The 23,875-nt window shown below is 39.8% G+C and overlaps 3 protein-coding genes across 5 annotated transcripts; all 3 read left to right on the forward strand.

Moving 5' to 3' along the window:
• The first annotated feature begins 3,627 nt into the window (after positions 1–3,627).
• Positions 3,628–10,166, forward strand: LOC113164503. Of its 3 annotated transcripts, none has more exons than XM_026363826.1 (11): positions 3,628–3,734; positions 4,620–4,675; positions 5,010–5,146; positions 5,235–5,356; positions 5,455–5,510; positions 5,671–5,725; positions 6,924–6,994; positions 7,602–7,679; positions 7,766–7,867; positions 7,989–8,111; positions 8,643–10,166. In XM_026363826.1, the coding sequence occupies exons 1-11, from the start codon at positions 3,650–3,652 to the stop codon at positions 8,685–8,687; spliced, it is 930 nt and encodes a 309-aa protein (XP_026219611.1). In that variant the 5' UTR covers positions 3,628–3,649; the 3' UTR covers positions 8,688–10,166. The 3 variants fall into 3 exon arrangements, with proteins under 3 accessions (XP_026219611.1, XP_026219612.1, XP_026219613.1); XM_026363827.1 differs by having other exon boundaries at positions 5,253–5,356; XM_026363828.1 differs by lacking the exon at positions 4,620–4,675 and having other exon boundaries at positions 3,643–3,734.
• Positions 10,167–10,243: 77 nt separating this feature from the next.
• On the forward strand, positions 10,244–15,403 carry anxa13 (annexin A13). The gene is made up of 11 exons (XM_026363825.1): positions 10,244–10,411; positions 11,402–11,477; positions 11,583–11,677; positions 11,810–11,980; positions 12,090–12,123; positions 12,735–12,814; positions 13,058–13,126; positions 13,214–13,315; positions 13,543–13,618; positions 13,716–13,828; positions 14,057–15,403. The coding sequence occupies exons 1-11, from the start codon at positions 10,253–10,255 to the stop codon at positions 14,174–14,176; spliced, it is 1,095 nt and encodes a 364-aa protein (XP_026219610.1). The 5' UTR covers positions 10,244–10,252; the 3' UTR covers positions 14,177–15,403.
• Positions 15,404–15,972: 569 nt separating this feature from the next.
• LOC113163144 (coiled-coil domain-containing protein 106-like) lies at positions 15,973–22,321 on the forward strand. The gene is made up of 5 exons (XM_026361504.1): positions 15,973–16,134; positions 20,371–20,588; positions 20,721–20,933; positions 21,022–21,228; positions 21,384–22,321. Exons 2-5 carry the CDS (start codon positions 20,381–20,383, stop codon positions 21,761–21,763), a joined length of 1,008 nt encoding a protein of 335 aa, XP_026217289.1. The 5' UTR covers positions 15,973–16,134; positions 20,371–20,380; the 3' UTR covers positions 21,764–22,321.
• Positions 22,322–23,875: the final 1,554 nt, after the last annotated feature.

The raw sequence follows: 23,875 nt of genomic DNA on the forward strand, positions 1-23,875 counted from the left end.
AACATTTCTTTCTTTCTAGCTTTATATCTTTCTTTCTATTGTTTTTTAAGCTAAACTTCAATGACACAACCAGAACTCTTGCAGCTATGAGGTCGCTGCAAAACACTCTCTCAGCATTCACTGTAACTGAGCCTTCAGCATCTCCTGTAGTGTATGTGACAATCACTGTTGGATGTTTGTGTGCCTTTGTTTTTGCAGGACCGCGGGATACATCTTCCAGCATTGCATGGACTTATTTTTAAACCTCAGACGGTAATCGGTGCGTGAATCACAGCCTTTTGTGGCAGGGCAATGTGGGTAGAGATGGATGGTGGCGGGGAGGAGGAGGGACAGAATATGAGAGGAAGCTTATCGCTTGGCACAAGCCGGCATGTGCCGTTGCTGACTCATCTGTCTCTCAGATTCAGGAATGGCTCGGAGGGAGGGGGAGGTGGTGGTGAATGGTAAGGAGTGGGAGGGGGCGGGATGTTGAGAACATCTCATGAGTCGTGGTGGACTTGTGACTCATAAAGAAAGGTTGTGCGTGTGGGGCGCACCCAGTGGGAGATATGTACAGACACACAGGTAGTTGTACACATGAAGGCACGTAAACACTCTTTTTTTTCTTTTATTGCCCCTAACAAAACATTAATATTCAGTATTTTTTACTTCAAAGTTTTCAAATTAGCAAATATATAGTATATTAAATACATACATACATATATTTGGCTGGTTAGGACACATTACTCACTAATGATTTTAAAAAGTAATTGTAAGTTTTAAAGGGTCATTGCTCCTTAATTCATATCTAACCCTGTTATTATTATTATTATTATTACTTCTTTTTTAGAATTTCATTCTAAAAAGGCTGCCACTTTGAAGGATACCTATTCAGTGTGACTGATTTCTGTGCAGATGGAGAATTGTGGATTTTGGCTTAATATCTCTTAAGGGATTGTATTAATAGGCGGTATGATTACAGCAAGCAAAAGGTGTAATGTTTGCCAAAAAAGTGGCCATGAAGTCCACTCAGCAGCCTACTGAGAGACAATTCCCACACCACAAGAAATACAGTTAAAAACTTAAACCACAGACCAAACAGCTCAGCTGACTGTAGCACATGTGCTTAGTAATACGTCTATAATGGCGTAGTATCACATGAAGTCAAGCAGGACATTCACATCAGACACCAGAGCTCATCTTTAAACCAAGACAGGGGTGATGTTCCAGTACAAATTGTATTATTTTATAATTAAACTTTACCCCACATCATGTGGTACAATCTAAAGAAGGCAGTAAGAGCTAAGCTTTATTTTAACACATTATTTTATTAGTTTGGGTGAACTGATCCTTTAAGTATTCACTCTTTCACAATCAGAGTTGGTTTAAATTCTCTCCTTACTTTGAGAAGGAATCTCCTGGTGCGATGCTTGATTTATCACAGCACATAGTCGTCATATTTGATTTGTTCGAGACCACAACCCGTGGGCAGATCGCCGCCCACAAGGTCCTGGTCCTCCATCCTCCGAAGCCACGCTCTGATCTTGACTCCTACACAGTTTTCCTCAGTGGTGGCTTCACCATTAGAGGAGCCCCTGGTGATGCAAACACCCATGACTCACCGAAAGCCTCTGTTACGCTCCACCACCACCACCACCTCCACAACTGGAGGGTTGGCGGATAATCTACAATAAACACATTTATGTACTGCAAGTCAGCATCCAGGCACACTGATTACTTACACACTAATGATTGCTGCAGACAAACAACTAGAAACACAGCTCATTAAAACCTCGAAACTGGCGTCACACCTCTGTCATATTATGCAGGTAGATCACCTACTTACGCATCTCCAGTGGACTGATAAGCTTATGTTGTGCAAAAGCATCCATATGGCTTCAGCCTTAAATTAACTTTAACTCTATGAATACTGTTTAGACAATCAGTGTTATTACTATTATTAAAACTTTAGGCATTATTAATTCATGGGCTCCTCCTCTACACCTGGGTTCATCAGCTATTTATAAATGCTTCTTGTTCAATTCAAATGATAGCAATAACAGATACACTAATTACCTCTGCTGCAGATAGTATGCGTACTGATTCCAAGTATTTGAACAGTGTGCCTGCTACAGGCCTTGCAGAGTGGACAGGAGGTTGTGAATTTCCTAGACATCTGTGCTAACACTTGCATTACCTCGCTGGATAAAAACTGAGCATTTTGTAAAAAAAAAGTTCTCCCTGGTGGAAATTCTCTCTCACTTTGTGATTAACTGCAGTAGCCCAGTGACACATACACCAATTAGGAAAGCCCTTCCGCCCCTGTGTGCTGAGAGGAGCCTATTTCTCTGAGAACTGTTCTTCTCCCTCCTGTCAGACAATGCACCTCGAAAAAAACCAGACACACACAGACACTCCAGCTGCAAACTTGCTACCTGTCAGGGTATTGCATGGTACATCAGCCTCTGTTAATTGTGTTTATTATATTGCAAAAGTCTGTGAGCAACTACAGTATAGACAGTTAACCAGACCAATTACGATGGTGCTTTCTCACACTTCTCCTTAAAAACCCAGAGTTTGACTGATACAACAAAGGGGAGTGGGCACCCTTCCTGGCAGCAAACGATTCTCCAGAGACATCACCAACCTCCCCCTGGGACCTCAGCAAAGCTGTACAAAAAGGACAGATTATTTCATTTTCTGTGTACAAATATATAAATAAATAAATATACAAAGAACACAGAGTCAAAATAGATCAGAAAATGGAAGAATTAGAAAACATTAACACAAATAAGCCACCAGAGGAAGCACATATGCAAAGAAGACATCAGCTATTGCCTAAAGAGAACAAGCCAACACACTCACCTCACGTCTCTACTTCACATAGACCGAACCACCATGACTCGGTGGCTTCCCTGCTGAGCTCTGCAAACACGTTTTGCGCCATCTTAGCACCATGTTTGATTAGACTGATAACTAAAATTGATCTCCTAACAAGCATGAACACTGCCACAAACTCACTTGTATCAAAACCCAACCAAGACCTCGTCCTGCCAACTGCCGTCTATCTACAGTGACACAGAAACCATCAAGCACTATCTCAGACCATTTGAGGAAGGTACTAAGTAAAGGTTTTACTTGGAGAATCATTTGAAATTGGTGCAAGAACGTTTTAGGATGAAATGCTGCTAATAACATTTCTTATTCAGCAGAAAATAATTATCTGGGTTCACGTCAATGCTGCAAACTTACACTGCATACTCCATGGTCACAGGGAAACCTCCACGTTATCTGGGTCCACACACAATAAACACTTCTGGAAGAACTGGATCTTTTTTGTTTGTTTGTTTGTTTTTATATATATATAGTATAGCATAGTCTCCCCTGATGTGATCAGACTCTGTCTAACATCACATAATGCTTTTTGACATTAACTACATTATCAAAAGAGGGATAATATATACATATATTTTAGTTAGCTTTACTTCACCTGTTCATCTCAATCCACTTAGTGATTTTAAAGTAATAAACACACTCTCTCTGATTTCGTTGTGGATCGTCTGAGCCGACGCTCACCTGCGCACCGCCCTCTTGCGGCGGCGCGGAGTTCCACGTCATCACGTCCTGAGAGGACGTCACCTCGTCGCCAGCTGCATTGTGCGGATTTTAAATGTCGGCTCCGGGAGCTCCTCTGGTCCAGATCAGCTTCGCTCATGTCCCTCTCTACCCACGAATTATGAACCAGCACTGTCTAGGTAAATGCTACAAAAATTACATGCCACTATTTTGCTGTCTAAGATAAGTAGTTATCTAATTTCAAAGCTACATTCAACTTATTTGCATTCAAATGTTTTTAAAGTCACATTGTGCAAAGACAGTGTCCTCAAACACGGACCCCTCACACAGCTTAACAATAATTAGTTTGTTCTGTTTGGCTTTTAGCTACTTATATGTTTGCCTACATAAGCTATAGCACCAAAATAATAAGAGTAATAATAATTTTAATGTTCACGTTTTCACCAGACTCCTCATGGTTTGATGTGGATGCATTTTCAAGCTATTTTTCAAGCTAATTCAAATTTGTTTCGCCTTGTTACAGTTGCTCTCAGTTCAGTCAAAAATAAAATGAACCACAACCAGAGAAGATCCAAACCATCACAAATATAGAATAATATCAATACAGAAAACTCAATATATATATACACAGAACATGTCAAGATGGATGAAATCAGGTCAAATCGTTCACATCATCCCGAATCGTGGGGTCACATCTGCCTTGAAATAAGGCTGAGCTTTTTAAAGAACGTGTAATGCGTAACTTACACAAATAATATTTGGTGCCTTGTATTAATATATGGTAATTATTGATCAATTATTGTGTAGTTTACTGTCACAGCTAACAGAAGTGCAGCTAATTATAGCAGAGTAGAATCTATCTATCTATCTATCTATCTATCTATCTATCTATCTATCTATCTATTTATCTATTTATCTATCTATCTATTTATCTATCTATCTATCTATCTATTTATCTATCTATCTATCTATCTATCTATTTATCTATCTATCTATCTATCTATCTATCTATCTATCTATCTATCTATCTATCTATCTAATTACAGTTACAATTACAATTACAGAATGTGAAGAGGAGTCACGAACACATGTTGCTCAGAGCCCTGCTGGATCAGGAGTGGTTTGTATCTTTTGGCTCTTGCCTTTATGTGTCACAGGACATACTGAAGAAAACAAAGAAGCCTCTACAGAAACACACACCGTTAAAATAAATCTCACTGTTTTTTTTTTGTAGATATGTGCATTTTGACTAGGAAAGAAAGAGCTAAATCTACCCTAATGCCTCCAAAATGTCCACTACGACATCTTGTGTTTCTTCAGGATTACATTTTTAATAAATACTGTGTATAAATTTGAAAATATTGGACATTTCCAGCTGTACACAGACACACCATTTGTTCTGTTACAGCCTGGTAGTTGTATTTATGTTGTGATAATGCATTTGATTTCCATAGGGTGGGAGAAACATGGAGATGAAAAGCGAGACGTCCAGCAACGAGACGGTTGAGTGGACAATGGGGGTGAAAACATCCAAACCCAAAATGTCGATCAAGCTTGTTTCCTCTGTTTGTAATGATGATGGACCCTGCACGTAAGTCATATACTGTGATAAAAGGTAGAGGTAAAGATCTATTTGAAATTCAGCCCAGAAAATGCTTTTTTTAATTAAATTATTTCAGGGCTCATCATCATTACAGAGAAGATGAACATGAGCATGATTGTGACAATAATTATGGCCCCAGCACTGTTTACGCAAAAGTGGAGGCATCACAAAAGGACATTCTGCGTGGAAAGGACAAAGGCAGGTCCACTCACCTAATAATCCAATTTGTTTTGATTTTGCACTAGGTGTAAAAATCGGCCTTTTTGACTCACCACCATCAGTCTGTCTTTCACCAGAGACTGCTGCAGCACAAACAGAGATGCCAAGCACAAAGCCCAAGGCCAACACACTGGTGAGTCACAGTTGAACCGACGTGTGTGAGTGAAGGCTAGAGTGAACGTTCGTTCAGTCAAAAATTAGCTTGGATTTGACGTCATCGGTCTTAATCACTCAATTATTTCTACAATTTCCAGAAGGTAACTGTGATTTATCTCCACCGTTTCTGCCTCCAGATAGCAAGCAGGCAGCTGATTGATGGGAACGAGTTGGCCTCTGTCAGGGACCAATGTGAGATCATTCACACACTGTTAGTCATTCACTTTTAATTGCTTGTGCGGGAAGTTTCTGAATCATCTTCATTGTGCGATGATGCATTCGTGGTGTTTCACAACAGCCGTACGAGGAGATAACATAAGGATAAGCAAAACAAAAGGAGCACGTATAAAGTGGAGCTTTACTGGAAGGCAATAGCGATAACCTTTTGCTTCCTTTCCTGTCTCTTCAGCAGCAGACAGACATGCCATAAAAGATGTACACACAATAGAGCAACATACAGTAACAGACATTTACAGACGGTCAGGTTAATACAGTTGTCGATTGTAAAGTGAAGGGCGTGAGCTAGGAGGATGTCAGCGATGATCAACATACAACGTCTTCGAACAACATGAACACCTGCAATAAAGACTCAATGCACCTTCACACATCTGGAGGAGGAAGCATATACACAGGAGAGAGACAAAAAGACTGTGCCCACGGTCATACTCAGAACATTCACAATAACAATAACATATAACATATGTGTAGCAGCTTGGACTAAAACAAGCTCAGTGGCTGTGCAGAGCATATAGCATGTAGAGACATCACATGACAAAGCTTGAAATGACACAAGAATAAACTATGGCATATACAGACAGCATACATGCAACATTTATTTATTTACTTGATGCCTTTTCTGTCTTTAAACTCAAAGAAAGGTGAAAACGTAGGTGGAATTAAATCCACTTTAGAGTGAATGAGTTCATATTGTAGTGACTGCTATTATGACAGTACAGACCCTACGTACACACAAACACCTCCACTCACGGGAAGCCTGGGGGAAGTGCGGTACAAGAAGAGCATGTGTTTGCAGTCAAGGCCTGAAAGGGAACATGAGTCAGCCTGATAGTACAACTTATGAGTGGGTTTCACTACGGTGGGAGCTAAATTGATAACGCTGGCTCTCATAAAGACCTGTCTGGGTTGCAAAACACATTTATTGATTCATATTCTGGGACTAATATCAAGCCCTCACTTAGTCTGCACCACAAAAGAGGGTATGTTTCAGAAAAGAGGGATTTAGGTTCAGGTGATGTATTTGAAACCGCAATATGGGGCTCAGATTTAACAGTCGTTGCTCGATTTATCCGCTCAATTATCAAAAATAGAAAGAAATCATTTTAATCATTGTAGTTAATTTAAGTCTGTTTCTGCTTATTCTTTCCCCCAGGTCCTCTCGCAATCTTAACCCTCCAAGGATCTGTGATTGTGCCAAGAACTCTACCCAAGGCCTCTGTTCAGGTATGTTTTATCACAGATGTTGCACATTTTTGTCATTTACTCAAAGAATAAGCCTGGTAATGTTATATAGTACTATAACTAACAATGTGTCAGTTCTTATCTATTTTCTTGTTGTTAGTCTTTAAAAATAGGTTACTAAAAAGTAACCAAACATCTGGTCATTATAGTTTTGGCAAATGTTGCTTAAAGAAAAAATAGATTGTATTTGTTTGGGACTATTAATACCCAGCTGTTTCCCTGTCAAGTATTTGCAGAATTGTCTCTAGATACACTGGATTGTGCGTATTAATGGAAATGATGGAACACTTATGTGCCTTATCAAAGTCTTTTAATAGATTTTGGAGTCCAGTGGAGCTCTATGATAGAGATGAATAACATTTATTAATATCTGAATGCACATAGGATCCATTTGTTGCTGGTTTTGGTCTTTTCATAGAGAGAATCACAAAACCTCGCCAGACTTGACCTTTAAATCAAAGAGAAAATGCAGTTAATACATTTGTCCACTAGATGGGTGTGTTGCTCCGTTTTTAGCAGTGATTTAAAACTTGTCAACACCACAATATTATCTCATACAGGGCTAATAGATTCTCCATTTTATTTTCAGGGGAAAGCTTCTGCTCTGCATGATGCTGCCATCGCAAAAACAAAAATGACCAACAAGCTGTTTGACATCAACTCAGAGGTGGAACTGGACTCCTGCAGATGTCTTCCGCTGCACAGTGAAACCAGAAATAATTAGATATTTGAGATGTTTGTTTTATTTTTTAGGAGTCCAAAAAGCAATATTATAAAGACCTTGGCATGCAGGTCGAAGAGAGGAAACAAAAGACACAAGAGGAGACACGGAGAAATAGCATTGATGAAAAACAAGTGAGTTACTTCAATAGATGAATGTCAGTATCATGCTATCCAAGTGAACACACATTTAAACACAAGCTCTATATCCTATAAAAGCAATGACTTCAAACAGTATAATTGCTATTATGTGCAGCATAATGAGACCATGGTGCACGCCCTCTGGGGAATGCCAGGAAGTGGTGCCCCAAACTACCACCTGGGTACAGTGAGAAGGACCAAAAGTCTTTACATTGCTGGGATTTTACCACAGGAGCAGGTAAATAATGCACTGCATGTTATCCAAACATGGTTCTCGGAAGTCTTCTGTAGTCAAACCTAATCACACTGGCTTTAATGGGAAATGGTTGAAATGGTGTCTGCAGCTATTTCTAATGCAATTAGTCTGTTTGCAGACTGATAGCCCCGCTGTCAGTGATGATACTGGGGCTGTTAACCTGCCACAAACAGTGGCTGCAGGATTTCTTTAATAGATTTGAATGTTGACAGAAATACAAACAGTAGCGAGTGATGCCAAGTGTAAGTGAGGAGAAATAACAAAATAGAAATACCTGAAATGTTGGTACAGCAATGTTGCACAGTTTTTTGCAAACAAAAAAGGATCTTGCCCCTCTTTTTGTAATTAATACTCAAACGTGACATCCCTTCAACGTACTGACATTAGTCTCTTGCTGTGAACAATGGGAGCTGGTCAGACTCTCAACATGAGTCTGGGTCCTGGGCCAGCTCGATGTTGCAGCCCGTTTGTTATAACTTTCACTACTGAATGCTGTCTTTGTTTCTTCCACAGCTCTGCGACAAAGGCTACAATGGTCTCGACTTCTACCGCCTGTGACCATATGACCATAGCAAGTTCCGAACAAACTACACAATAAATGTAATTCAATATCAAAAGGTTGTGTACACAAAATGAAGTGATCCTTCTGTTTTCATCTGCAGGTGTTGCTGCATGACAGTGTGCATGCAACAGTGTCTCCATTTACCATTCAGTAAAAGTACCTTAGCTGAGTTTTCCCTTGATAGGGGGAGGTTTGTGAAAATGTTAAAAACTTATAAATGTGCCAATTTGACTACATTTTATACAGATGTTTATGTTTTACTGTTGTATAAAATGAAATGTCGCACATGTTGATGGTGGTTGAGCTGCAAAGGGAGGCACCACCCTGTTCATTAGAAACAGTTTGGTGGTTCTGTCTCTTTGTTCAAGAACACTTAAAGCTGATTTTAGATTGTCAGGCAGACACAAGTTGAGGCTCAAGTCTTCATAAATTGAAGTAAAGGTCTATAAAAGAAAAGCCTGGCGGTGTCTGAGGGTAACAAAAATGCTCACTTCTTAACACACTATTATGTCTCATTTTGTTTCTTAGACGACAGACAGACTATATGTGTTTTCCCATTTCCAGTTTTTTAACTTTCAGTTTCAGCTCTGGAAGTTTGAGCTTGCAGACTTTGAGATTAAAGCCTACACAGGTCAGTGATGGTTTGCATTCCTACTGATTAAAATACTCGGATCTTGCTCGAATATGTTGCTAATTTGCTCATTATAGTGTTTTTTTTTTCCTCTGACTGATCTTCCAGGTAATCTACAGATAATTATATAGTGAAGAGAGATGACTCATCCCCTCTAATTGCGCGGCTTTGTTAGGGTGACATTAGCAAGCTCCTAATTGAAACAGTTTGTGCTGACACTGTGTTCATGCATTTAATTTTCATAGGGTAAGGGGCCTTATTGTGTAGGGTAGCAGTAGATCTCCTCCTCAGTGGGTGAGTAATTACGATGTAGGGACAGTTATAAGGGAGTGCAACATACAGCCGGTTAACATGTGGGCGAATAAGCTTGATAATTATAATGTGGAACAATATATTCTACAGAGGACAAACCTGTTGGTTTGTTAATTGTTTCATGTACTCCTGACCTTTACGAGCTTATTTACAACAGCTTGTTGTAAATAGAAAAAGAAAAAAATAAATTTTACTTTGCACTGAGGATCTCAAACTTTCCTCTACATGCATATAGTTTGTACATGTAATGTAGAAAGACATTCATGTTTACACTTTAACCAGCTGGATGGTGAATAGACTTCTGGGAAATATCTGAACTTACCCTTTGTCCAGAAAGTTCAGCTGCCATAGTCAGATAGTGACGAGTACTTTTTGGGTCTTTATATAAAATGCATTTCAACATCAGCACAGAGTACATATGTACAGTAGAAAGTGAATATTATAACCTTTATCTGTTTTCAGTTTTAGCAAAGTGCACTGAATAAACTGGCAACTCGGTGTGTATTTGCAAAAAGGCAATGTGATATTGGATATAAAGAATTATAACCAAGACCACAGGCAGTCTTATTATCTTCTACATGCAGGATCTCACTGGTCTCACTGGAGCAGTGATTGTGGATGGAAATGGTTAACCGGACGGTGACGTCACACACTGCTTTCTGCTGCTGTGGGCCGCAGTTTGTTCAGGAGGAGACAAATATCCTCAAACTACTGCCAGACCTTCACCGACAGGTCACCAGCTGCTGGATTAACGTCCTCGAAATGGGAAACTGTCAAGTAAGTAGCGCAGCGCTGTTTTCCAATGCGCTGGTTGTAGAGTAGAAATAAATAAGAAATAAAAAAATAAAAAAAACAGTCAGCAGTTCGGGTTTCGCCTCGAGTGGCAACGATAGTTTCAGGTTTCTACACGGGATTAAGATTATGACTCGATCTTTAGGATAAATCTTAGATTCCGCTATTTTTCACTGACAGTAGTAAATTGTAGTCTGTCATCTGTTTTCGAGATTACGCACCGTGATGTGTCTGTTCGCCGTGTGTTGTCCGCGCAGCACAGAAACCGTGTCAAAGATGTTTATTAGTGAGCTTCAGATGAACAACATTTGGTGTTTCTTCAACAATCTGACGTATTTGGAAAGAGCCGCTCCCCTGCGCAACTCACCGCAGCCCCGTTAGTCGGGAACATGGCGCGTCATGCTGTGTCTACGTGTGTGCTGGACACGAAAAAGTGTCCACGAAGTGCTCATTTTACTTTGTTTCATCGTCCGTTTTTCATTTGTTTATTGCTGTTTACTTTTTTTTTTGGCAACGTCAGAGCAACTGGCATTGAAAGGGCCTTATAATTAATAATTAAATAAGGCTTAAAATGTGCTTTAACGTGCTTTTCAGTACTAATATAGAAACTTTTGGTCAGAAAATACAGCAGCACACTCAAACTAATGCAGGATCAACCATCCACTTGGTAGTGATCTTGACTATTTGTGCAGATTATATGTTTTCATTGAGAGGGCCCTCGAAAACCTTTCCTCAGATCTATGTTGGCCCCTGACGACCTCATTTCGTGTGTTTTTGCTCCACCAAGTTTGTTTAAACACTTCGGGTCCGGAATTCCTCAAAGCACTATTGTGTCATTGTCCTCTCCTCCCCCATCCGCCTGGCTCTCCTGCACTGGTGTCATGAATCTGTCGTTTACTTAAACTGTGCTTACAACAAGCAATTTTTAGCTGTGCAGTTCATGCATAATCTACATAACATCTTTTGTTCTCTCAGCCTACAATCGTGCCCTATGAAGACTTTGATGTCGTAGCTGATATCAAGGCCATCCGCAAAGCCTGCAAAGGTTTTGGTAGGTTGGAAATATTGTCCTTTTCATGTACGCCCCTATGAGTATTATGTGCAAGTTGCAAATATTTGTTATTAATGAGCATCTGTTTTGTTTTCTTCTTATCAGGAACGGATGAGCAGGCCATTATTGACATTCTGGCAAACCGCAGTTCAGATCAGCGCCAGGAAATTAAAAAGGCCTATTTTGAAAAGTATGACGATGTGAGTGGCGTTCAGTAACACACGGCACAATATGGATCATTTTTACCACAAGCAACATTATTATTATCATCTTAATTTGAAATAACATTTCTTTTCTGTTGTTCTCTCTGTTCTGCCATTCCTCTGTGGCAGGAACTGGTGGACGTGTTGAAGAGCGAGCTGACTGGAAACTTTGAGAAGGCCATCCTCGCCATGTTGGACCTACCCGTGATCTACGCTGTGAAGGAGCTGAGGAAGGCCATGAAGGGACCGGGCACTGACGAAGACGTCCTGGTGGAGCTCCTCTGCACCGCCACCAATGCTGTAAGTTGCAAATGTGCCCCTCTATGAACAAAATAACTTAAAATAGCAACTGTGTTTGTATATTCACTGTAGAAACATTTTATTCATGCTATCAAATTGTTGTCAACAGGACATCGCCCTGTTCAAGGAGTGCTACACTCAGGGTAAGCAAATGAAGTACTAATACTTTTTTTTCAATCAGTGCTTACTGTACCCACCCACTGAACCTAAGTTGCTCAGTGTCACTCTTTCACTTCCTCATGCTATGAAATCTTGAGGAAATTAACCATATCCTTCAGGTCACGCACTGAACAGTCACTTTATTTAGACTCAGCCCATCCTGCTCTACCTTCCTGTTAGCTGATAATGTTTACCCACATCTTTTTCAATCTCTAATAACACAACTTTCTACTTGAGACTTTAAATGTCGTCTTCTCTTTAAATCATCCACGTGTGAACGACAACCTGCATATGACATGATGTATGATATGATATGATATGATGAGGGGAGGGGCGCAAAAGTACAATTGCATTCTTACTTTTCGTTTAGTTGTCATTTATCAAAACGTATCACGTGTGGGTGTCAGTGTCACTGCAATCACAGGACAGGTCCGTACGCAGCTATCGTAGCAAAACAAGTTAAGAGCGAATCATTATTAATTAAGAACAGGATGCAAATTAGAAGAATAGCTATGGGTGGGGCACTGAGATAGCAAAACCAACAGAATCATGTTCTAATTGATTAAGTTTCATTTGCATTGTGTGTTATTTTCAGTGCACGAACGTGATCTAGAGGCAGATATCGAGGGAGATACAAGCGGGGACGTAAGAAACCTGCTCACAGCTCTTTTGCAGGTAAGTGGCCTTGAGTTTTTACTCCACTCGTGTAACTAAACTCCTCCTGTCTATCCCTGGACTGAAATCGAGCTCACTCTCCCTGTGGTGCCCTGTCATGCCCTATAAAGAAACATACTGGCCACAGTCCAGACACAGACCAGACTCCCTCTCATTAGCAAAACGGAGGCCAGATACAGTTGCTTGAGTCAGACAGAAAGGCCTCACTACACAGCAAAAGTCATCTCGCTCCTCTTGTCTTAGGGCATCAGAGACGAGAGTTACGACGTCGATGAAGATCTGGCCGAACAAGATGCTACTGCCCTGTTTGAGGTACTGTGTTCCTCTGCGACACTGCTTCACAACACTCCCATAACAGATTCATTAGCCACGAAAAATAACAACAAATGTCTGGTGCAGGCTGGTGAGGGATGTTTTGGCACAGATGAGTCCACCTTCACCCACATTCTGGCCGCTCGAAATTATCTGCAGCTTCAGGCCACATTCAAGATATATGAACAGGTAGGATTGGATGTCACACTGTCCATAGCTGCGGTGACATTAAGGATCATGTAAGTTTATACGACTGTGATGTGTAGTCTTCAGCTGGAACTAACCATGGCTGGTATCATGTGTTGTCAGTTCTGTAGTTTCCTGGTAGTTTAAATCTTCTGAACAGCTTTACATTTTACAAATTAACAATATACAAATAAATCCTAGTCACTGAACTGCTCATTGTCTCCCTGTAGCTCTCTGGAACTGAGATCCTGGATGCCATTGAGAACGAGACTTCTGGGACACTGAAAAAGTGCTACACCGCTCTGGGTTAGTATGAAATACAAAGTGTTCAAATGTTGTGGTGAAACATGTGGTACAGTAAACTTCAGTGGAGTTTAATGACAGTGTTTCTTCCTCCCTACAGTGAGAGTTGCTAAGAACCCCCAGCTCTACTTTGCCAGACGTCTAAATGATGCAATGAAAGGGGCAGGCACGGATGAGGACACCCTTATACGCATCATCACGTGTCGCTCTGAGGTAATGAACATCTTTTACAGTAGATTTTACAGTAACTGTTTACTAAACAAACTAACTTATACAGACATAAAGAAGCTTTTTTAAATCCAAGTTTCAGTCAAAAAAAAAAGTGTGGGCACTAGTTAGTGAAAAGACTTCAATTAGACGATTACTGTGTTTACATTCAATTCACTATGGTTATGTACAACACATGAGTGCAAAGTTGTTGTTTTTTTCTTTTGTCAACAGTATGATTTAGAGACCATCAAAGAGATGTACCTGGAGAAGTATGATGTGTCTCTGAAAGACGCCCTGAGGGACGAGTGCAGCGGCGACTTTAAACGTCTCCTCCTGGCTATTTGTCACTAAAAGCCATCGAGGCAGGCAGGATGCAGGTGGAGGACGGAAACAGCGAGTAGGTTTAAACTGAGGCCTCTGTTGATTTCTGTCTAACAAAGTAACACTCTGCATGCAGCATTTTGTAGGAACCAGGAGGGCAGAAGTGATAAAACGTGTCTTTTCCAAACTTTTGAGTTAATGTACTGTAAATGTGAGTGACGCATTTTTAAACTTTATTTCACAGACATGTAGCCGGATTCCATAATATAAGACTAATCTGTCTGTGAAACTGTGTCTGTCAGTCAGTTACTGCCCATTTCTTAGTCCATACTTAGCTCCAGTTTTAACACCTTTACCAGCATTTATAAAGTGGTGAGTAGTATTTCACTGTAAACAAGCACCAGATTTATACATTTCAAAAGCAGCCACCTGTAATCACAAGGATGGGGTTACATGAGGGCAACGTAATCAGGTGGTCAAGACTTGAATAACTGCTGCTGCACGTATTACCGTTTGTTAACATAATGCGATAGTGTTACGTTATATATTATAATATGAGTATTATTATACATTTTTTAAATTAAATCATTTATTGTCCGCTTTTTTTTCCCAATTATCTTTCACCCTCCGTGGCTCTCTTTCAGTGACTGTTACACTTCGTTGACTGTTAACATTAATGCAATCTCACCTTATGGCTTGAAGTTTGTAGCTTTAAAATGAAGAAATGTGAAAGTTTGTAAAGAAGGAATCGGAGCTCATATCATGAAGGATATGCAATGTTATGTGGATGGATTTTATAAATTGTCTTCACAACTAATGTAGTAGAGAGATTATACTTTACGATTATTTTTATCCTACACAAATAGAGAAACTTGATGTATCCAAATACACCTCACCTTCCTATATGTTTTTTTTTTTTTTTTTTTGTATTTTATGACTTACACATAGTGTTTCATATACACTCTTAGGCCAGTGGATATATGAGAAGAAACCTGATAATGATTTTTAGCTGAACTGATAATTTGACATCTGGACAGTCAAATGTCTCCAGACGTGCGTCACCATGAGGCAGCTGTGATTTTGTAAAACTACCACTATTGTAAACATCTTGCAACATGCTGAGTAGATGCTCAAGTGAACTGCAGTACATGAGTTACATCAGCTAGAGCAACAGTTTGGTTGTGGGACGAGGGTTTGCCTGTCTATAGCCAAAGAATTTCAGTCTAACTGCTAATAAAGGTCCCTGTTGTCAACGTGTCTGGTTTTATTTTTTCCTTTTTGATACTTTGATACTTCATGCACATAGAAAAACAATGCAACATATTGTAATTCATCATTGACTTCCGGTGATTTATTTATTTTTATGTTAATTTGCACTCACTCATGTGAGAAAAAAATCTGTCCCGCATCCATAAACCACACACTGAACCACTTTCCCTAGTAAAACACATATAGTCACCTTCATGCATAACTGAATCAGCACTTCAATACATGCAGTATCATGTAATGAATGAAATAAACTGTAAACACTGTGCAACATCTTACTGTCAGCATTTTTGAAATCTTCTAATACATGTTCACATGCAAGAATTATTTAGCCCACCTCGCTTTTTAATTAATAACTTAAGAAATAATTTGATTTCCATGTACTGAAACACTCCTTGAGTGTTTCTATTTTTCAATTTTTTTCCAAGTTACAATCAAAAAAAAAAAAAAAAAAAAATCAGGAGAGGGCAGTATTCACCAAAATGATGAGGAGTACGACTCTCCTTCGGGCCCGTGAAGGCAGCGCGGTGTTCGTGTGTCGTCACACTGCGCCGTGGCACCGCCCCTCCCAGACAGACGTGCCGTAGTTTGGCTTTTTTCTACTCGGTTCTGTTTATATTGGTGTAAAAACGGGGAGGTTTTTTTTTTTTTAACGAAGTGTTATTTCACCGTACAACAGGGACATCTCCTGCAACTGTTTTTTCCGCCGGACCTCCTTAAAGGTACGTAGTTTCGTGTGTTTCACGGGCTTTGTTGCTCATTTCCCCCTTATAGCTGGTAATTATAGTCATTAGCATCCATCTTGGTTGGAGCTAATTAAACCCACCTCAAGAAGAAATGCTCTTTGCAGCTCATCAAACTCTATACCTTTGTACATTTTATGATGTTTGTCATTTCTGTGAGGCCATGTGTGCTTTTTAAATTGCACACCAATTAAAACACTCTATTCCTATATTAAATGACTAAGTATAACTAGATGTGCAGTCATCTTATAATCACTTAGGTGTTTTTCTCTCACAGAAACAGGTCATGTTATTTGGTCGACCGCGTTTGTTTTATCACCGGGAGAGTAATTTACCAATAAATACCTCATATCCGGTGTTGTGATCAGATGAATCCCTGCAGCACTCAAGCTGTGTTTTGGTACTGCAGCATGCACATGTTAAAAGAAAGAAGAGTCCATCGTCATCTCCATGGAAACATGGACTAAAGTGATGTCCACTTCCTGCAACAAACAAGTACATGAACTTACATCTGCCATTTGAATATGTGCACCTGAATGTTTTTGCAGGTAATGATAATGTTAGGTCCCACTTGTTGATAAGGTTTCAAAACACATGCTGATTTGCCTCATGAAGTAATGAAATATAGGATGTATCACAAATTCTGCTTGCTGCAAAATATCTCAATTGATGCGTCAATTTTCTGCTTTCAGAGAGCCCGATATAGGCGTTATGTGTGTGTGTGTGTGTGTGATGCAGGTTACTGTTCCATTTTGGTAAAGGTAGATCTCACAGTGTGAAAGGCTCTGCTCGACAATGAGTAACCTCGTTGACTTGCGATGGTTTCCCTCTAATCAAACTGATTTGGTTGGAAGATCTTTATGTAATCATGCTTTCTCATGTGCACCTAAGTTGTGTGGTGTCCCACAAGAATCTGTTCTGGGTCGCATTTTGTTTTCTTTGTGCATTTTGTTCAGTTGGGTTCATAAGGACTTTTAAAAGTATACACTGAGATTATTATCCATGCATTTATTTTTTTTATCCTTTCAAGATTCCTGTAATGCTCAATTTACTTATCTTAGCAAAACACGTCTGGATCATTTCTAAGTGGTTCAGGATGCTACTGGTAAGCTCTTGACCTGATTAAAGAGGGAACATAATTTTTAATTACTTTACATTGGCTTCCACTTTAATTTACGTTGATATATGAGGTAACAGGGAGTTAATGTTCAATAACATAAACTGCTGTTCTTTTCTCTCTCCTCTTTCCACTCACCTCAAATGGTCGAGGCAGATGGGAGTTTTTCCTCTTCACTGTTGCCTAGTGCTTGCTCTAGTTGGGTTGTTGGGTTTTCTATATAATTGTGTATAGAGTAATATTTTGTAAGGTCTTAAACTTTAAACACTGTTGAAATGCTTTGAGATGACTTCTGTGTGATTTGCCGCTATATAAATAAAATTGAATTAACACAAACTAATAGTGACTTTAGACTATTGATGAGCGAGATTGTACGTGCTGTATTACTTGCATTAGGTTATCATTACTCATAAGCATGTGTTTTGTAAAATTGTAAGTGTATTTGTCTGTATCGATGATTCTTCCTGGAAAAAGCATTTGTCAGCTTTCAAGAGAAAACTGCACAATTCAAAGGTGTAGATTACAGGGTATTACAGGGTGCATGTCTCTACACGTCACAGCCTCTGATGTCTCATCTTATTGAAGTTTTGCAGTAGCCGCCTTTATCAGCTGCAGAAACATGTTTCTTTTTTTGTGCTGTGAATAACTTCTGCAACCAACATGGAGCCCATTATAGATATTTCCATGTTAGGTTTTAATCCTTGAGACACACTTTCTTACACAACTTATCTTTAAATGTAAAATTACTCCTTTGGACGTTTTCAGTTCTAAAAAAACTATTTTAAAGTACTAGTTCTAGTGGTCAGTAGATTCTGAAGAGGTGAGTGTACTTTGTTTCTTCCTACTTTGAAGTCTTTAGTGGGGATTTTCTGTGAGCTTTTTCGAGGAAGTTTGAACCTGACTTTGTCATTAAATTACTGGAAATGCTTTCTCAGCATAATTCAAACCGTCATTGAATTCTGACATGTATTACATGTCCAAAACCATATACACAGCCAACAATCACACATTATAACAAAGTGGAAAGTACCATAAACAGCCTTTTTATGAAGCCTGGTCTAAAATGAAATGAGGAGTACAAAATTCACTGGGGCCCTGCTCATTCTTATTTAATGCTTAACTGCTTCATTATTCATCCTGTCCGAATGAATGTATGAATGTGTAATATATTATAAAATTTGGACTAATAAATGATCATTAATCTAATTTATTTGGTGCAAAGGAAAAACATGGCACACTGTAGTAATACATTTACATAGAGACAGCAAAGATAGTTTGTCAATCATTAACTGATGGGCCACAAACCTGATGTCATGGAAAACTACTGCTTAGTGCACTTAAAAAAAGATTATAATATTCAACAGACAGGTTCTGAGGTGGTATGAGGCAGTCTGTCCATTTAACTGTAGCAAGACACAGGTGTGGAGAATATAAATGAAGCTATTCTGATGATGAAATGACCTCAGTCCAGTATAATGTACTGTTCTTGTATTTAGATATATAAGAATTGCTGTTAATTCAAACGTGTTTGCTCTGACTCGTGGATTTTGCCAACTAGAATCTTTATTGAGTTTACAATTATCTAATACATTGCCATCGTTTGGTTTTATTAGCTTGCAGGTAGTTAACACTTTATATTTCACAAACTATGTCATGTAATAGACTAATCAGAAAATAAGAGACATCTTCTTCTGTTATGGTGTAACTAATAAACAAGTGAATAACTTCGCTAAATCCAGCACTAGTTTTTGTACCAAATCGGTTAACTGATCTCTAACTTGTGAATGTTTTTATAGCCTGTAGAAGAAATATTGGAGGCTTTATCTTGTAATTATGCCTTTGTGGTATCATAATTTTGACTGGCTATCTCATAATTATAAAGGAAGTACGTTGTAATTAGAAACATAACCTGCTTGAAGTAAGTCTGTTTGTTCAGGAGCAACTAAACCAGGATGGTATTCAAAGTTGGAATGCATCCAAGCTTGCAATGTGTTGTTGCACTCTGGGTGAACTGTTGCTGTATTGGCACTGTAAACAATTTTATCACAAACTTTACTTTCATAAGTTGGCCTTTGGTGCTCCCACAGTATTTAAATGTGAAATTTAGTTTTTTTGTTTAAAGCAATGCACAATGTATCTTCTCAACACAAGTCACTATTCAGGTGATCAGTTAACATTTGTAGACTTAATCATAAATGTATGAAGGTTAAGTCAGAGTTAAGCCACGCATTTATTCATGCATTTAAGTGTGGAAAAAAAAAAACTAGCTTAACCCTAAAAGTCCCAGCTACTGTATTTATTATTCTGTGTCTTTTTGTTTGGTATTTACATTTATATAATGTGCAATTAAAAGTAGGCCAAAGAACCTCTTCTATAGCAGGGTGCATAAAAGAACTCATAATTACAAGATTTTTATCTCTTAATAGTTAGATATAAATCTCATAATTATGAGATCTGTGTCTTGGAAACAGCTTGAGTCTATGTGCTGCTAGCTGTTGGTGGTAAACATACAACACTTGTACCAGACACCTATCCTTACCTACTTACATAAATTATTATTATTAACTATACTTATTATTATTATTATTATTTATTGCTTATTATTACTTATTTATATATATAATTTATAGAACTTATCATGTATTTGTACCAAATTATTGCACACAATCGTGGGCATGCGTGTAGCGTTTTCAGTCCTGGTTTCAGGTCACACTCTTGTTGTGTTTTACGTATTCTACATACATTTGTACATAATTTGTCTGTGAATTTCAAAATAAATGCTTAAGTCTTTGAATGTAAATAGTGTAGTAAAGAGGAGTTTTGATATTTTTGATTTAGTTCTGATAAAGCTGTACCATACTTTTATGGAGCTCAGTTGCTAGAGCAGCTGTCTATAAACCCCAGCGTTAGCATTTCGACTACCAGTTCCTCCTGGCTACGTGTCGAGGTATTCCTGCACAAGAGACTGCAACTCCACAGTAGTGCCATCATCTACTGCAGCTGTGTAAACAACAATTTCCCCAAGAGGATCAATAAAAGTCTAGGATTATTGTTCATGAGGTAGCATGCGCAATAAAACACTTTTTATACTTTCTCAGGTTTGAAGAGATGTCGTCCGTGTGGCAGCAGGAGCCATCAGGCTATTCCCCCTGCGTAGAGATCGACTCCAGCTCTGTGAGAACCAAGGACAGGCTGTGCTCTCCAGGCTGGCTGAAACAGGAGCAAGATGACCTCCACATCATCAAGTGGGAGAATTTCCAAACAGCAGCCTCGGCAGATGCCGTTCAGGACAACACACCCAGCAGTGCCATGTCAGGTAAGCAGCAGTGACACTTAATATTCATACACTGGTGCGATGAAACATCAGACTGATACAGCATGAGTTGGAACCAAAAAGTGCGTACACTGTGGGTTGTAACGTATGCATGGTCAATTCTTCTTTCTCAAGCCGCCTCACATGCAGAGAACCTGCCCCCGAGGGTGCTGTTGACCATCACGAAGCTGCAGTGCATGCTGGAGAGCAAACAAGAGCGCATCTCTGCACTGGAGAGACAGGTGGAGGACCTGATGCAGGACCGCAAGTTCCTGAGGAGCCAGATTGAAAACCTCACAAGCACTCGCACTATGTCGACGTTTGCATCACCTAGTTCAGTGTTTGAAGGTTGGTGACTGAGCTGAAGTTGTAGACTGTTTGACCTAATATTTTGTTGAATGCTCTTATTAGTTGTATTTTTGTTCATTACATGCAGCTCCTAAACCCAGTAAGGTGCAGCACACAGAAACTAAATCTCGGAAGAGAGAAAGAGCTTCTTCTGGTTCCTCTAACAGCAGCGACAGCAGCTCTGAAGCGTCCGACTCATCTGAAGTTTCAGCGGCCTCAAGTGAACACAGAAAGAAGAAACACCATAAAGACAAGAAACGATCAAAGAAAGGGAAAGACTACAGCAGGAAAAGAGGTAATCTCTCACCATGTCACGTATCAAAGCAACATGCTAAACAAAAAGACATCTCTTTCAGATCTGCCTTATTGTTGGCACATCAAATGACCATCTCTGCATTTTCACCACCTCTGAAACAACCACTCTAATCAGTTCCCCCTGTTTTCAACCAGCCACCGGGGTCCAATACGTCATCCACCGCTACAAACAAGTCCTGTCTGCCTTCATCAAGAAGAAAAGCATGAGCGAAGCGTTCCGTTATCTGGGAATCGACCGGAACACCATCGCCAACACCGCTTCAATTGCCGAACTCCACCTGGCAGGCAAAGACATGGTCCCCTTGGTGGGCATGTTTCGACAAGGAGAAGAGACTCTGGTCAGCTACGCCCAAAGGTGCACCTTGGTCATTGACAGTGACGTTGAACTGGCCAGAAGAATAGACCAGATGAAAGCCAATGGCGAACTTCTGCCCATTTCAGGGAAAAGGCCGAGGATCTTAGCTTCTCACCCGCCGCAGCTGGGGGGTGCTGCAGAAAGTATTTTAATAGGCTGATGTTTATTTAACTGTATTGAAGGAGTGGGACTTAATTCACTTCCTCACATTTATGTTTGTACGTATTTTTCACAGACAAACCTGCTGAATTTAAAGTGTTTCATGTAGCATTTTCTTTACTTGTGCTTCATGTTCCCGGGGAACCAGAAAGATAAAAACTATTTTCAGTACATGCATTTTTGTACTTACGATTCCATGTTTAGGGTGTATATCTTGTACTTAATAGCCATAAATCATATTGACACCTATATTAATTTTTAGAAATAACATATTTTTGATATTTTAAGGGCAGACGTGTGTGTAATGTTAAAAACAACCACTAGATGGCAGCGATCACATATAAGATCATCTTCAAGCTGAACTTCTTATTTAATCCAAAATGGTGGATAATGAATTTCTATTTCCCAGCACCTTGTTTTGAGTTGTTACTTTCTATGAAAATGTATTTGTTGACATCGATCATCACATGTGATTCCTCTGCTGTATCTGAACTGACTTTAAAAATGTGTAAATGTTTCCGAGGTACCTACAAAAAACAATGAAAACTGTTTGTTCTTACATGAATTTCAATGAGTTATGTTTGCTTTGTTTAATCTGCCGTAATTTTAAGTGTATCAAGAACATGATACAATTCTTCTGTACATGGTTTTCTATAGCCATTTGAATAGACCTTTGGATTCTGTAATCATTAACAGAGGAAGTCATTATCACTTTATTCCAGGTCAGCGGCTGTTAAAGGATCATTAAAGCAAAACATCACTCAGATCCTAATTGTAACTTATGTGACATGAAACATGATGCAACTTTTTTCAACCCTTCTGTCAAAGACACGTTTCTTGTCTGTCTTGTCCTGAGGAGCGGGCAGCACCAGTTACATACACAGATGCAAAAGCTTAGTGAGGTGTCTTTGGGCAATTAAGTGTCAGAGCAAAGTGTTGCCATTTCCTTCCCTGCTGTTTCCTCTTCACATGGAGTGACAAATTACTCATGCAAAGACCATTACTGGGGCTGCATCCGGGCTGTTTATCTTTGCATGGGACTCACTGTCACTGTCACTCTCATTCACAGGCTTATCATGCTTATCTCTCACACTCACATCCCAATCTGTCTGTCCCGTCCTCCACCACCACTCCAGCCCCCTTCCCTCCCTCCTGTGTTATTTATGAACTCATTCAGTCATTTCTCGTTACATATCACTTCTCCATCTCTTCCCGATCCTTTTCGTTCTTTTTTTTTTGGTGATGCTTTAACCCCAAACACGCCATGACGATGATAGAGAAGCTGATCAGAGTTACAGTGCAGAAACATTTCATGCCAGCAGAGGCGACGGTGAGCGACCTAAAAATTCCTCCCAGCCAGTTTACAGCCAGAGGGGACAAATGCATGCTGGTCTGCTCAGCAGCATGAGGTAGTAAAGGGCGGGTGTTCTTCTCTGCCAGCTCTCCTCACGTCCCATCACTTGAGGCATGCGAATGTCAGTTCTGCTCTCTTTGTCCCCAGTACAAGATGTGAAGACAGCTAGTTTTTTTTTTTTTTGCAAAGTCTGAAATGAAAAAAGCACAGAGTACAAGTTGTTCTTGAGGTATAGGATGGTGGTATATTCAGAAATAAAACTGTCACAACCCCCCCCAAAAAAGGGAGCAACCTGCACCTGCTGATACTCCAGAGTGGCAGCTGTGAATTTTGTGCTAATGATTCAGGGTGTTGGAGCTCAGAGCTGTAGATGGAGATAGGATGTGGGCCTAATCGAGCCTGAAGCATCCTTTACTCCTCCCCCGGCCTTTTGACTCTTACTGGTGTGGGGCCAGCTGGGACTCCATTTTGTGTCTCTTTCCCGATTGCAGATGCCAAGTCATTGCTGAGGCTCAGAGTGCCTGATGGGTGCAAAAACCACCACCTCCTCCTCCTCCTCCTTCTAGTCCAGCTTTGAGCCTGACCTTGACAAAAAGAGCAGCTGGATATTCTCCCAGAGAGTAGCTTGTAATAACCACCAATCACCCTCTTAATGGTGCAAGTAAAATGTGTTTCAACTGGGCTGGGGTTATGTTTTGTTGTTAGACTGGCAGTGTGCACCAGACCTGCTGCGTGCTAGGGTCTTAGACATGTAAAGGA

This window comes from Anabas testudineus, chromosome 2, assembly GCF_900324465.2.
Source record: "Anabas testudineus chromosome 2, fAnaTes1.2, whole genome shotgun sequence".
NCBI lineage: Eukaryota > Metazoa > Chordata > Actinopteri > Anabantiformes > Anabantidae > Anabas > Anabas testudineus.

Excerpts from the sequence above, each read along its gene's own strand:
- anxa13 (XM_026363825.1), top strand. The coding sequence starts at position 10,253 with ATGGAAATGGTTAACCGGACGGTGACGTCACACACTGCTTTCTGCTGC. Across the intron at positions 11,478-11,582 it reads CAAAGCCTGCAAAGGTTTTG|GAACGGATGAGCAGGCCATT; the intron begins GTAGGTTGGAAA and ends TCTTCTTATCAG. Across the intron at positions 12,815-13,057 it reads TGCTCACAGCTCTTTTGCAG|GGCATCAGAGACGAGAGTTA; the intron begins GTAAGTGGCCTT and ends CTCTTGTCTTAG.
- LOC113164503 (XM_026363826.1), top strand. The coding sequence starts at position 3,650 with ATGTCGGCTCCGGGAGCTCCTCTGGTCCAGATCAGCTTCGCTCATGTC. Across the intron at positions 5,147-5,234 it reads AATGATGATGGACCCTGCAC|GGCTCATCATCATTACAGAG; the intron begins GTAAGTCATATA and ends AAATTATTTCAG. Across the intron at positions 5,357-5,454 it reads TCTGCGTGGAAAGGACAAAG|AGACTGCTGCAGCACAAACA; the intron begins GCAGGTCCACTC and ends GTCTTTCACCAG.
- LOC113163144 (XM_026361504.1), top strand. The coding sequence starts at position 20,381 with ATGTCGTCCGTGTGGCAGCAGGAGCCATCAGGCTATTCCCCCTGCGTA. Across the intron at positions 20,589-20,720 it reads ACCCAGCAGTGCCATGTCAG|CCGCCTCACATGCAGAGAAC; the intron begins GTAAGCAGCAGT and ends TTCTTTCTCAAG. Across the intron at positions 21,229-21,383 it reads AGACTACAGCAGGAAAAGAG|CCACCGGGGTCCAATACGTC; the intron begins GTAATCTCTCAC and ends GTTTTCAACCAG.